Consider the following 15,712-nt stretch of genomic DNA (forward strand, 5'->3'; position numbering starts at 1 on the left):
CTATCACTCTGGACCCAGAAAATCTATAGTTTTGACCCTGTAGAGATTATTCAGTATCCTGTTCTCATTAATATTAAGTTTGCTATTCCTATTGGGTCCACGAAGTGTATAAAAAGTAAAATCAAATCTAAGATCTTATAGTGTACCATTTTCTACTTGTATTGATTTAGCAAGTTAACATTCAAAACTAAGTTCATCTATAAAATAGTAACATTATATTTTCAAGACAATTATTGTAAAATGAATTAAAAATTAAATAATGGGAAAGTATTTTATATAGTTAGTATATTAAGAAATGTAATACTAACCTGCCCAACATTGTATTTGGCTGTGCAGTAAAAATGGATGGGTCTACAACAAATCTAGTGTTATCCACTATTAGCGTCACTCGTTCTGATGTTCTTAAATTCCGAGCACCTTCTTTTGCATTTTCATATACAAATACCATCTCCCCGGAAGTCTTACAGCTACCATCTGAACTTGACTGACTACTATTTCTGCTACTGTTCCCAGCACTGCTACTGGAACCATTTGGAGATGCTTTTTGAGGACGAGGACTACTTGGGCGAGAGGAACTATGATCTTTTTCTCGTTCTGAAATAAAGATGTTAGAAGTCATATAAATTATCCGTTAGAAATTTTTTATTTAGAAAAGTTATTTTAAATAACAGTATTTCTGCCTTTTGATTTTAAATAACATTTTCAGAGAAAAGGATATATTACTTTACTTTCCAGGAATAAAACCTAAAATGATGAGGTATTTTCTACAATAACCAATATTTGTAAACTTCTAAAAGAATATACAGTTGATGAACCAGATTAAGATCAAAATTAAGAAAAGTTTTAGGTTACTACTCCTCTTAAAACATAAAAACTAAGGCATAAAATATTCAACAAACAAGCATTGAAACTAGTAAAAATTACTAAGAATAATAATTCAAACTGTACAAATTTTGGAAGCAAAAGCATTCTAAAAACAAAACCAAAAAATATAATATTTATTTCACTAAACAAAGATTCCAAAGAATAAAATTTAATTTCACTAAGGACAGGACAGCAAAAAAGCATTTATTTTAGATGACTTATAATACCTACTAAATAAATTTCATGTAACTGATGCTTTTCTGTTCTCACTTTTGCTTAAAATAAACACCACTGCAAATTTCCTGTGATTGTTACAGTCTATAATTTTAATAGGTAGGAAATACTATTAAAATGCAGAAAAACCTTATATGTTCCAATATTTTAGAAAAGAAAACTAAAGACTTTGAAGTAAGTTTCCTTAAGGAACTAATGACTAAATTTTAAAGGTGGCCTAAAAATGTACCTCCATCTCATCAGTTTCATTCGCTTTTGCCAAATTCCTCCATGACTCAGGCTACTCAGAACATTCTGTACTGCTTTGCTGATTATATAATTAGGTTTTCTCTATCTTCAGATTCTCTGACATACCTCCCTCTTAGTACCTATTTCCACAATGCTGATAGCATTGGGGACAAAGCAAAATTTGCTAATGTAATGAAATAATTATATAGCCCCTTCCCCTTCCAAATACTGACTTCAGATATAAAAAAATGTCAACTCCAGAGACCAGAGTAATAGTATAGGGAAGGGGTTTTTGCCTTGCACCATGGTTTAATTTCAGGAGTAACTAAGAATACAGAGCCAAGAGTAATCCTGAGCATGCTGGTGTGGGTGTGCCACGCAACCCCCCTCAAAAGAAACAAAAAGTACTATCACCTGGGAATTGGATAGAAAATACAGTTGCACGTGGCCAACCTGGGTTCAATCCCTAACATTTGATATGGTGGTCCCCAGCACTGCAAGGAGTGATTCCTGAGTATAGAGAAAGACTTAACCCCTGAACATCACCAGATGTGGCAAAAAAAAAAAAAAAAAAATCAACCTGTATTTCATTTTTTTATTTTTTGGCGCAAAAATCTGACTTTAAGGACCTATTTTGATATTAGCATGTTTTCTGCATAATGAGATCCTAATATAAATTCTTTTGATTTATCACAGATGATCAGGAATGCTCATGTTATAAGACAATGAATATAGTTTGGCACTTTCTCTAGTGGAAAATAAAAATCAAATTTACACAGCTTATATATACTTGTTTTAAAGTGGTCATTTATAGACACTAAATATATATACATATAATTATTTATATAAATACATAAATATATATGTATGTGCCAAGATAATACTCACATATTATAGTAAATAAAAGAGCTAGCTGTCAGGCCAGAGTGATAGCACAAGCTGTCAGGCATTTGCTTTGCACAGAGCAGACCTGGGACAGACATGGGTTCAATCCCTGGCATCCCATGATTCCCTGAGCCTGCCAGAAGCTATTTTTAAGTGCAGAGCCAGAAGTAACCCCTGAACGTTGCCAGATGTGGCTCAAAAATAAAAAACCAAAAAAAAAAGAGCTAGCTGTCAAGCAAGCAACACCTTATACCTCCTTTGATCTGCTATTAAACTAAAAAAATGTGAAAAATTAAAAATAACTTTGATGTTCTAGTTTTACTTCCAGTGTATAATTAATCAAGCTCTATCAGTATACTTAAAAACTTTTCTAAAAAATAATACAACATAATATTAAAGAAAACTAATTTTGTACATTTAAATGCTATAATCTATGATCAATAAACAAAGTTACATATCAGCTTTAATATTACTATATAAAAAAAACATTACTATCTCAAGCAATTGTATACTTTACACTGAAATCATCCCAGACTTATAAAATACATTCACTTTTAAGTAAATTCTTGCTTCTTACAGAAAAAAACCAAGCAATGTTAAAATAGAAGCAACTTAATAAAGGAAGTTAATTTAAACTAAAGTACTAGGTACAATTCAATGTTATTACTTTAAAAAGGCAAGTAGGTCAGATAATATAAGGGTCAAGGCACTTGTAAATTGTACGAGCAGAGATCCCACTGATCCCATTTCAGATCTCTGGCATCACATATGGTCCCCTTGAGCACTGCCAGGGGCCACTCATAAGTACAGAACTAAGAATAGGTTCTGCGCACCAAGCACCAAATAAAAAACAAACAAAAATGGTAAATGCATACTTTCAAAGAGAAGGGAAAAGTAAATTGACTTTACTTACCAATATGATGCTGTCTTGTTGGAGAAGTAACATTTCTAATGCAAGGAGTTAGTTGAGATTCTGTTCTTTCATGTGATGAATCCCGTGACCTGTCACTTGACCTTCGTCTATCTCTTGATCGTTCATGTCCCCCACAAGCACCATGTAGACTCATTTTGGTGTGGTCAACAAATCCTTGAGCACGTGAGGGAGTACTAATAGAAAAAAAATTATCAATAAAAATAGAATGAGTAAAAAGTACATTTTAAAGAAAAAAACACCTTTTTGTACATACAAACCATATATTTATGTGTGTGTATATATATAAACTTAGTTTTGTAGATTTACAGATATAGATATAAGCTCAGGGGCTACTTTTGGCCCTTGCTACAGAATTGATTCTGATAGTGCTGGGGTATACAGTGCCAGTGATAGAATGCGGGCCTTCTTACACACAAAGCCTATGTAAGTTCTCTCCAGCCTTAAACTTTTTTTAAGCAACAATCAAAATCTTAATTCTAAAACTTACTTTCTAAAACTACTAATTCTGAAACTTCAAATTCATACAGTTTACCAATGTTGGAGCACTATATTAGAGATCATTTAATGGTTTCTTCACAGATGAAAACTAAAGCCCAGAAATGTTAACTTCTAAGGGTGTTCTATGCTCTTAGTAGCAAAGAATGCTGGTGATGACCACAAGAATCTAAACAGTATTCGTTTTTGTTTTGTTTTGGGCCTCACCCAGTGACACTCGGGTATTACTCCTGGCTCTGTGCTCAGAAATCGATCCTGGCAGGCTCAGGGAATCATAGGGGATGCCAGGAATAGAACCCGGGTCTGTCCTGGGTCAGCTGCATGCAAGGTAAATGCATACCACTGTATTCTCATTCTGGCCCCTGAAAAGTATTCTGATCTTTCATTTTCATTATGAAATGAGTGGAAAAGATGAAGCCAAAGAGACACTACAGTTGTTAATGCCTGCCTTGTATATGGTCAACTAGGTTTTAGTACCCAGTTCCCAGAGTCCTGCCAGGAATGATCCTTGAGCACTGTTCTATGACTAAGTATTAAGTACCACAAGGTATGATCTAAAAAGAAAAAAAGGGGCTGGAGCAATAGCACAGAGAGTAGGGTGTTTGCCTTGAGTGTGGCTGACCTGGGTTTGATATCCAGCATCCCATGTGGCCTGAACCTGGTCCAGTAGTAATTTCTTAGCACTGTTGGGTGTGGTCCAAAAAACAACAACAAAAATAAAGAGGAAAAGAGCACAAGCTTATGGAACTCAAAATATCAAGGCACTAACTATCTAACTAAATATCAATAACTATCTAAATATCAAGGCAAAGTAACTAACCTCTCTGTCAAATAAATTTAACCTGGTAATTTCATCAACATATTTTGATGCTATTAAACTCCTCAAAATTTGACTTGAAGACAGGCCCAGTGAAATAAGGGGCTGTTCCCCAGTTTCGTACTTGGAGTTTACTCCTTTCAGTGCTCGGGGAATCATGAAACACCAAGAATTGAAACCAAGCCTTCTGTATGCAAATCCTTTCATCTAACTCTCCAGACCCAAAGACACTGCTTTAGAGTTAGAGAGAGAGGACAGTAGGCAAGGTGCTTACCTTGTATATATGGCTAACCCATGTTACCCAATTCCCCCAGTTATCTCTGAGATTAGTCAAGAGTATGCCCTGAACGTATCAGCTATGGCAAAAAAAAAAAAAAATTATGTAAATAAAATATTGCTTTATTTTAAAGTAATCGTTATCTTCGTTTATTTGAGGGGGGGTGCTTAAGCCACATATGAAAGTCCTCAGAGCTACTCCCAGTTCTGTGTTGAGTGCTCAGCAAATTTTGCAGTGCAAGAGTGAATTACACTGCAAGTCAAGGGGTCATATTTTCTTTTTTTTTTCTTTTGTATTTTTTGGGGTTTTTGTTTGTTTGTTTATTTTTTATTTTTTTATTTTTGAGCCACACCTGGCTCTCTGCTCAGAAATCGTTCCTGGCAGGCACAGAGGACCATATGGGATACTGGGATTCAAACCCCTGTTGGTACTGGGTCAGCACTTGCAAGGCCAACACCCTACAACTGTGCTATCTCTCAGGCCCAGGGGTTATAGTTTCTTAACCCCTGTACTATACACTTCTGGCCTTCTTTTCAACATGCTTTAGAGAAATTTCTCTAAAGTTCAAATAGAGTCAAAATAAAACAATTTAGATCACACAGGGCAAGTTTTCCCATTAAAATGAAGTAATAATTAACTTAGAATTATGATTAACTACAATAGTTTAGTTGACAGAATCATTCACATATTAAGTTTCATGTACTATGTGCTAAATATCAATAGAGAAGCTCACAAGAAGCTTATAAGTATAGCAGTATTATTACATGGGCATGTAAAACTTGTTTATTTTTAGTAATGCCTCTCATTTCCTTAAAAATAAAAACTTTACATGTAGAATCTTAAACATATTAAATGTTATTCAAAATGTCAAATACCTAATGACTACATATATCTCAAAAAGATATTTTTATAAATTTATATAAAGATAAAGTCTTAGGTGATAAATACTTTAAAATATCAGAGAAAGGGGGCTAAAGTGGTAATACTGTGGGGTTAGGACATTTGCCTTGCACAGACTGATTTTGGTTCTATCCTGGTATCCCATATGGTCTCTCGAGCACTGCAAGAAATAATTCCTGAGTGTAGAAGCAGGAATAAGTCCAGGAATAACTCACAAGGTCAGGTGTGGCCCCCAAACAGAAACAAAACAAAAAAATCTCAAAGGAAGAACTCAAGATTTTTGATTAATTCTAGTGTCCTCCTAAATATTATTCTAGACTGTCCTTTGACAAAGATTTCTCAAGTTTAAACTCCCTTCTGACTCAAAAATTTTAAAGTCTTGCTGTGCTTCAGGGCCTCTCTTCTGTTGACTTATTAGCTAGTAATACTGTGCTTTCTTTCATAATAAAAATCAATCATCATCTCACAGTAACAAACTACAAAGATGTACAATAGGGGTGACCTTTAAAATTATAGAAATAAAACAACCTATTACCCTTATCAGTCAACTGTATCTCATAAATCTTCAGGAAAAAATTAATTACTACCACCTTCTTTCTAGTAAGAAAGATCAAAGTAAGGTTTTATCCTTAAAAAATATTTTTCTTCAACTATAACAAATTAAAAGATTCTACTGTAGTTATTTTTTTAAAAATTGAAATATTTGACTTACTTTGTAAAGTAGAAAAAAGGACAGAATCCATACTAACAATGAAAATCATATAATAAAAAAGTAACTTAAAATTATTTTTACCTGTGAATTTACTTGATTTTGTTTTAGGGACTGACATACCCTGTGGTAACAGAGCTGACTCTTGGCCATGGGCTCAGGAATCATTCCTAATGGGGATCAGGGGATAATATAGGATGCCAGGGATCAAACCCAAATCAGCTTCATGTAAGGCAAGTGCCCTGTAATATCTCTCCAGTTCCAGCTGTGAAATTTTAAATGTGTTCTGAGCATATATTCTAAATATTTATCTCTTAAAAATTGAATAGGGTGAAAACACAACAAAGATGAAGGCAAATGCAGGATAAATATTTCATTTAAGGGCTAGGAAAATTAACTGAAAAAGCATTTCCACCAGATAGTTTTGAAGCTGAAAAATTAAATACTACTAAGCATGCTGTTGAAAATACTGGTCTCATTTCTAAAATATTTAGATTTTAAATGAACCTAAAGGTATCATAATACACTTCCAGATTTTTTTATTCCCAAATGAACCATATTATAAATCCAGGCCTTTAAAAACGTGTCAAAGAAAACTAATTATAATCCCATTTTGTCTAATTAAATAATTTTAGACCAGAAAGCACTCTAAGGGCAAAATTAACGTGTAAAAGAAAATGAGAACAAACAGATTTAGAAAAGATAACTGCTTCATGCTGCATTTAAGAGGGTTTAATATTACATCAATTGAGGTCAGGTAAAGAGTACATCAGCCTCAACACCTGCTTCTAGATAAAATAAAGTAACAAGGACTAAATGTATTGTCTAAAATAAGTAGCACAAAGTATACTGTGCTCTATATCCTAAGCATAGTTAGGTGTAAATAGGGTAGAAAGGGGGTAAAGAAAAGACAAATTTCCAGAGATAAAAAGGATTTATCAAAGATAAAAAATACTGAGTAAAATCAATAAAAGCTGATACATAATAGAAAAGATTTTGATTCTGAAGACAGAGCAACAGACATTAACCAAAATAAAGAGAAAATAGAAAAACAAAGCATGAGTTAAGTGATAAATCAATTCTAAGTGCCCAAAAATACAGGTGTAAGTGAAAATTATAAAGAAAGGAAGAGAAAATACTTAACAATTCAACATTTCCCAAAAAGGTAATGAAAGTTACAAAGTCAGATATAATATACATAATAAAATCTCACAGTCAAGAAGAAGTAATATAACTCAAAAGCAAAACAAATTAAAAAAAATTTCTGTAACCTATAAAAACATTTCAAAAGAATCTTTTGGGAAGAAGGAGAAAAAAGTCAAATGAGAGACTGGAGAGGCAGGGAGCTTGCCTTACAAACAGCAAACAGGATTTGATTTCTGCATCTCCTATGGTCTCCTAACACCACCAGAAGTGATCCCTGAGCACCATCAGGTGTGGCCCCCAAACAAACAAAAATGCCTGATTAAAATATAAAAAAATATAAAAGGAATAATACTAAAAATGTAGCTACCTAGGAAAATAGACCATTTTTCTTTTTGTTTAAATTTCTTAAACAATAAAAATATACCATTTGGGGGCCGGAGAGAGAGCGTTTGCCTTTCATGCAGAAGGATGGTGGTTTGAATCTCGGCATCCCATATGGTCCCCCGAGCCTACCAGGAGTGATTTCTGAGCACAGAGCCAGGAGTAACCCCCTGTGCACTGCCGGGTATGACCCAAAAAAAAAAAAAAAAAAAAAAATATATATATATATATATATTATAGCATTGTGATTTTTACATACAATTTAAGATAAATAGAAGTAGGCTATTATAAAATTGGTTTTCTAAATAACAAATGATTTATCACTTAAATGTATACTATAATAAAAGATGTAGACATTCTAATCCAGTCACTAAAAAAGAAGAAAGAGGGCCAGAGAGATAGCTTGGAGGTAAGGCGTTTGCCTTTCATGCAGAAGGACAGTGGTTCGAATCCCTCCTGCCTGCCAGAGGTGATTTCTGAGCATAGAGCCGGGAGTAACCCCTGAGCACTGCCGGGTGTGACCCAAAAACAAAAAAAATAAAGAAATAAAGAAGAAGAAAGAATAATGCTAAGGACCAGAGAGCATAGGGATTAAAGAATTTCTCTTATATGTAGCTAACTCCAGTTCAAACCTGAGCATCACAAATCTCCAATCACCAAATTTGTAGACTCTGAGAACAGAGCCAAGAGTAGCTCAAATGCTCCTCTCTCCAGTCCCCGCAAAAGAAATAGCCAACAAAGGAAATAAACACATATACAATTACTCCAAAAGAGGATCAAATACAGGTTAAACTCTGAGGCAGAGTTTAACATATAAGCAGACATATCAAATTAGTACCAAGATGACAGACTTCACCATAGCTATAATCACATTACGATAATCAGATGGAGCAACTCTGCTGCCTACCGAAAACAAATTTAAATGTTATCACTTGGAAAGACATAAAGGCAGAGAGATAGCTTTAGTTTTGCATCACTGTCAACTTTCACATAAACTATATTTTTGTGGGATGTTATTATTGAGGAAAGCTAGGTGAAGAGTTCTATGATTCTCTATACTGTGTTTTCAAATTTCTTATGAATCCATAATGTTTCACAATAAACTTTTATAAATGTAGCATAAAGGCAATGAACAATGTAGAGAAAAGCAAAGCAAAATTATAATCAGATTCTGATTGAAACATAAAAATTGGCATCCCTAAACAAGGATGCTTTTAAATTTAAAAAATAAAGAGTTCTTCGAGGCTGGGCAATAATACAGTGGGTACAGCAATTGCCTTACATGTGGCCAACAAGGGCTTGATTGCCAGTATCCATATAATCCCCAAAGTCCCCGAGGAGTGATTCCTGAGTGCAGAGCCAGGAATAGCCCCTGAGCACCACCAGGAGTGGTCTCTGCAACCCCCAACCAAAAAAGAAAGAGATTAAAAGTTCTTAGAAATTCTAAACATAGTAAAACAAACTAAAAATAATACAAGAGAAAGGTAGAATAGGAAATTACAAAACCAAATGAAAATGAAAAAGGATAAGTGAAGTGGAAAATAAATTAAGGAGGCAAAATACCCTAAAAATACATGTTCCAGAGCAAAGATAGTTAATTATCAAAAAAATAAATTAAAATTTCCAATAACTGATATTATTAGTACTGTTGCTATCTTGATAGAAAGCCATTACAATAAATACATAAATCTAAAGCATTTCTATAACCTAATAAAATACCTATAAAGTAAATGAATGAGAACTCTTACATACAATTCCTTTTTGTTCTACCCAACAACAAAGTGACAGCACTTTCTATGTGTGGTCTTCCTTATAGTTAAATCATCCTAAGATATATCAAGTATATTGTTTTAATAATATTTTTTAAATTTAGCCTGTTGTTACTGGTTATATCTAAGCTTTGGAAATAACTTATACCTAATTTTTGTTAATTATTTATTGACAAACACTACAACACTCGTATGCTATGTAAAAATATAAAGTAATTTTAATAACTGAGCAAGTTCTAAAAAACTTTTAACTTTATTAAATTAAAGATTAAGGTTATGACAACTTGTCTTATATGTAGCTGACTTTGGATCAATCACTACCCCTGCATGATCCTGGTTAACAAAAAACAACTGGTAGAACTGCAGGGTGTGGCACTAAGTCCACTCCCCAAAACATTTTTCTTGAAATTGTGAGAATAACTTAAAAGAACTAAAGTGCATGCTTTGCATGCAAGTGCCCCAGATTTTTTATCTCCAGTATCAAGTGGTTGCCTGACTGTTGGGTTACACCTTATTTTTCCCAAAACAAAGATCAACCCTGGTTTCTTTGTATCTGTTTGTTTTTGTTTTTGTTTTTTGGGCCACACCCGGCTTTGCTCAGGGGTTACTCCTGGCTGTCTGCTCAGAAACAGCTCCTGGCAGGCACGGGGGACCATATGGGACACTGGGATTCGAACCAACCACCTTTGGTCCTGGATCGGCTGCTTGCAAGGCAAACGCTGCTGTGCTATCTCTCCGGGCCCCTTTGTATCTGTTTGTTTACAACCTGGTTTCATCCAAAAACAAAAATTGTCTTATAAGTAAACCTAGGCAGGACAAGCTCAGGATAGCTGCCCCACTTTGGGGTGTTCTCTATACTCAATAAAAATGGTAGGTCTGGCAGGCAGCAGGAGCTCCTTACTAGGGAAAGACTACCAGACTACACATGTTACACCCTTAGCCTGGTTTGGATTTCATGAGCGACCTTGATTCAAACTCGTTCACCTGGGCTTGGAAATACAGCACATGGAGTGATTTTACACCTGACCTATATCAACTTATATTTTTACACAGCATACAACAGTGTTGTAGTATTTGCCAACAAATAAATAACAAAAATTATGTATAAATTATTCCCAAACTATTACTATCATGAGACTCTCCCAAGGTTTTTCTTAATGATAAGGTAAGTATCCTTGCAAGTTTCAAAAAATATCTATTAAAAATTATTCTGGCCCGGAGACATAGCACAGCGGCGTTTGCCTTGCAAGCAGCCAATCCAGGACCAAAGGTGGTTGGTTCGAATCCCAGTGTCCCATATGGTCCCCTGTACCTGCCAGGAGCTATTTCTGAGCAGACAGCCAAGAGTAACCCCTGAGCACCACTGAGTGTGACCTAAAAAACAAAACAAAACAAAAAAATTTATTCTGTCCCAGGGGCCGGAGCAGTGGCGCAAGTGGTAAGGCATCTGTTGTTTTTCGGCCACACCCAGTGACACTCAGGAGTTACTCCTGGCTATGCACTCAGAAATTGCTCCTGGTTTGGGGGACCATATGGGATGCTGGCGCTAGCCTAGAACAGACCGTGGTTCTATCCCCTGGAATCCCACATGGTCCCCCAAGCCAGGAGCAATTTCTGAGTACACAGCCAGGAGTAACCCGAGAGTCACTGGGTGTGGCCAAACAACAACAACAACAACAAAAATTCTGTCCCTAATGAGGGAAATAACTATTTTACTATGCCAAATATTAAGTTCATTATGTTTAAAATGTTTACATATATTTTGGGGAGTCAGAAATAGTACAACAGATAAGGTACCTGTCTTATAATCAAGTGACCCTATTGTAATCCACAGTACTGCAGATTATCCCCTAACCACGAGGGGTTAGTTCTGAGAACATAGGCAAGAACAGTCCCCCTCAACACTGTTGGATGTGGTCCAAAAAACATAATAAAGAAAAAAAATTGTGTGGGGGTGGAGTGGGGGAGCCTGGAGGTTCAAGAAATAGGGATTGCTTCTGCACCTCGAAAAAATTAGTGCCCAGGATACAAGAGCCACCCACTGATTGGGAGAAACTATTCACCCAATACCCATCAGATAAGGGGCTAATACCCAAAATATACAGGGCACTGACAGAACTCTACAAGAAAAAAACATCTAATCCCATCAAAAAATGGGGAGAAGAAATGGACACTTTGATAAAGAAGAAATACAAATGGCCAAAAGACACATGAAAAAATGCTCCACATCACTAATCATCAGGGACATGCAAATCAAAACAACTCTGAGGTACCACCTCACACCACAGAGGTTGGCACACATCACAAAGAATGAGAACAAGCAGTGTTGGCGGGGATGCAGTGAGATAGGAACTCTTATCCACTGCTGGTGGGAATGCCGTCTAGTTCAACCTTTCTGGAGAGCAATATGGAGATTCCTCCAAAAACTGGAAATTGAGCTCCCATAAGATCCAGTTATACCACTCCTAGGAATATACTCTAGAAACACAAAAATACAATACAAAAACCCTTTCCTTACACCTATATTCATTGCAGCACTATTTACCATAGCAAGACTCTGGAAACAACCAAGATGCCCTTCAACAGAAGAATGTCTAAAGAAATTGTGGTACATATACACAATGGAATATTATGCAGCCATCAGGAGAGATGAAGTCATGAAATTTTCCTATACATGGATGTACATGGAATCTATTATGTTGAGTGAAATAAGTCAGAGAGAAAGAGAAAGACGGAGAATGGTCTATGGGTTTTAAGAAAAATGAAAGACATTTCTCAAAAATTTTCAGAGACAAAAGAGAGGAGGGCTGGACGTTACAGCCCACACCTCATGAACTTCACCACAAAGAGTGATGAGTTTAGTTAGAGAAATAATTACATTGCAAACTATTCTAACAATGAGAATATATGAGAGAAATAGAAAGCCTATCTAGAGTGCAGGTGGGGGTGGGGAGGGGAGGAGGGATATTTGGGTCATTGGTGATGGGAATGTTGCACTGGTGATGGGGGGGTGTCATCTTATTATGACTGAAACCCAACCACAATCATGTTTGTAACCAAGGTGTTTAAATAAAAAATATTAAAAAAATAGAAATTGGGATTGGCCACGGCTGGCTGTACCTTATTCCTAGCTCAAGAAATTTATCACTCTAGAAATTAACTCAGGTTAGCTGTGTACAAATTGCTTTACTTGCTGTATTCTCTATAGTACTAGGAGTAAATTTTTTAATTAAATTGTATTTCAAAGCAATTTTCATAGTTGTTTTTTTTTTTTGGTGTTTTTTTTGGGTCACACCAAGCAGTGCTCAGGGGTTACTCCTGGCTCTATGCTCAGAAATTGCTCCTGGCAGGCACAGGGCACCATATGGTGAACCAATGACCTTCTGCATGAAAGGCAAACACCTTACCTCCATGCTATCTCTCCAGCCTCCAATTTTCATAGTTTTTTAATGAGCATTTTTATGATACTAAAATGTAAGGAATTAAGTCATGGGCCAAATTCAAACTATTACCTAATTTATAAATTTTGATCCATTACTTAACTTTTAAATTTTAATTAGAATACAACCATGCCTACTCATTTATATGCTGTAGTGGCTATTTTCATTCGTAAATGGAAAATGAGTTGTTGTAATACTGTATTCTATATAACCAAAATTGATTATCAAGCAGGGCTGGGAGATGGCTTAGCAGTCAAGTGCAAATAAATCAGGAAAAAGTCCAAATCCCAGTAACCACATAGCCCCAACACATTGAACACATCCTTGGGCCCCAGGTCCCCTAAACACTGCTTGGAAGCACCTCTTACTTAAAAAGAAAAAAATATATATAAATGAATTCCTTAATGAAAATGTTTGTGAATCCCTGTGTTAGGTAGCAGGAACTCTGATGATGTAATAACTACCACCAAATTTCTACTTAGAAGTAAAAATAAATCTAACTGGGTGGGAAGATTGCACAGAACTAATACAATTACAATGCCTAGAGTGCGTGCATTGCACAGTACACACAATCAACCCAGCATTCCATAAGATACCCTGAGCCCTCCAGGAGTGATTTCTTAGTGCAAAGCAAGGAATAACCCCTGAGCATCAAAGGGTTTGGGCCAAAAGCAAGATAAAACTGACTGATAATAATAATGATGATGATGATGATGATGATGTAAATTTCTCTTCTTGGGGGAGTGGTCAATTTAGCCCATTCTACAAGTATTTTATCCTCCAGTTAATATAAGGTCAGTTGTCGAATAAAAAAAAGCTAATAAGATTTTACATGAAGAATGTGCTATGTACTTAAAGACTATTTGAAAATTACTATTTGAACCCCAAGACATAATAATCAAAAAGGTAAAAATCAAAGGACAAAGATAGTCTATTTAAAGCAATAAAAGAATATCCTCAAAGAAAAAAATGAAAGAACAAATGATAAAATAGACCCTCCATATGATATTGTACAAAACAGGAAAGAATAAAACATATTCAAAGCACTGAATAAAAATAACTTAAGGGGTAGAGTCCTCTCTGCTACAAAATGATATTAGATTTGAGGGAGGGATAAGAACCTTTCAAACAAGAACTGGCAGCATTTGCACAACTAAATTAATTCTCATGAATTACTGAAAGGCCACCTATAAAAAAAACAGATTCTTGCAAAAACCACTAGATTCTAACACAGATACACAAAGATGGCAACACAGGCCTATATATCACTAATCTCTGTGAATGATCTAAACTCCCCTATAAAAAGGCACAGAGTAGGGGCTGGAGCGGTGGCACAGTAGTAGGGCATTTGTCTTGGATGCAGCTGATCTAGGACGGATCGCAATTCAATCCCCAGGAGTCCCATATAGTCCCCCAAGCCAGGAACGATTTCTGAGTGCATACCCAGGAGTAACCCCTGAGCATCACAGGGTGTGCCCAACCCCCAAAAAAGGCACAGAGTAACTAGATAGGTCAGGAAAAAAAAATCTACCCACCTGCTTACAGGAAACACACCTAACTCATAGGATATTACAGACTCAAAGTGAAAGAATGGGAAACAATCATATAATCCAATGGAAGGAAAAAGAAGCTGGGGCGGACATACTTATATCAAATCAAATAGCATTCAATATAAAGAAAGCAATTACAGAAAGTGATAGAAACTCCATATTGGCTAAGAGAGCACAGATCAAAAAACAGTATCATCAACATTTACCAAATGAAGGCCCAGAAAAGTTCATAGAGCTTCTGCTAGGAAACCTAGAGTAATCATTAATAGCGGAAGATTTCAACACTTCACATCACCACTAGACAGATCACACAAGCAGAATATCAATAAGGACACACAAGCTCTAAATGAGGATTGCTGGACAGATTCAGGACTCTTCATTCCCCCAAACAAGAATACACATTCTTCTGTAGTGCATGTGGAACATTCTCCAGGACAGGTCACATATTAGAGCATGACTCAAACATACAAAAATTTATGCATATAGAAATTATACAAAGTATCTTCTCAGACCACAATGCCATGAAAGTAGAAATTAATCATGGAAAGAAAATAAAGAAAACTTCCAACATATGGAAGCTAAACAAAATATTGCCAAATAACAACTGATCAAAGAGGAAATGAAGAAATAAAAAGCTTCCATGAAACTAATGAGAATAAAGATACAAGCTATCAGAATCAAAGCTGTATAATACAGGGAAATTCATAACAATGCAGGCCAACATTAAGAAAGAAGAAAAGGGCCCGGAGAGATAGCACAGCGGCGTTTGCCTTGCAAGCAGCCAATTCAGGACCAAAGGTAGTTGGTTCGAATCCCAGTGTCCCATATGGTCCCCCGTGCCTGCCAGGAACTATTTCTGCAGCCAGGAGTAACTCCTGAGCACCGCTGGGTGTGGCCCAAAAACTAAAAAAAAAAAAAAAAAAAAAAAAAAAAAAAAAAAAGAAGAAGAAGAAGAAGGAGGAGGAGGAGGAGGAGGAAGAAGAAGAAGAAGAAAAAAATAAATCTAAACACGTATCTTAAAGAATCAATGAAACTGAGTTGGTTCTTTGAGAGAATAAACAAGATAGACAAATCTCAAAAAGA

At 35.7% G+C, this 15,712-nt stretch overlaps 2 protein-coding genes across 6 annotated transcripts in view; both read right to left on the bottom strand.

Moving 5' to 3' along the window:
- The window catches only part of LOC126018963 (40S ribosomal protein S4, X isoform-like), a 965,922-nt gene that overhangs the window by 573,243 nt on the left and 376,967 nt on the right, over nt 1-15,712 (bottom strand). The window lies entirely within an intron of this gene.
- BTBD10 (BTB domain containing 10) overlaps nt 1-15,712 on the bottom strand; it is an 81,932-nt gene that overhangs the window by 20,253 nt on the left and 45,967 nt on the right. For all 3 annotated transcript variants that reach the window (XM_049781045.1, XM_049781046.1, XM_049781044.1), the window contains 2 exons: nt 3,125-3,318; nt 309-594 (listed from right to left, as the gene is read on the bottom strand). In XM_049781045.1, the coding sequence (XP_049637002.1) occupies nt 309-594; nt 3,125-3,318 (480 nt within the window). The remainder of the gene's footprint in view (nt 1-308; nt 595-3,124; nt 3,319-15,712) is intronic.

The sequence above is a fragment of the Suncus etruscus genome, chromosome 9 (genome assembly GCF_024139225.1).
Source record: "Suncus etruscus isolate mSunEtr1 chromosome 9, mSunEtr1.pri.cur, whole genome shotgun sequence".
NCBI lineage: Eukaryota > Metazoa > Chordata > Mammalia > Eulipotyphla > Soricidae > Suncus > Suncus etruscus.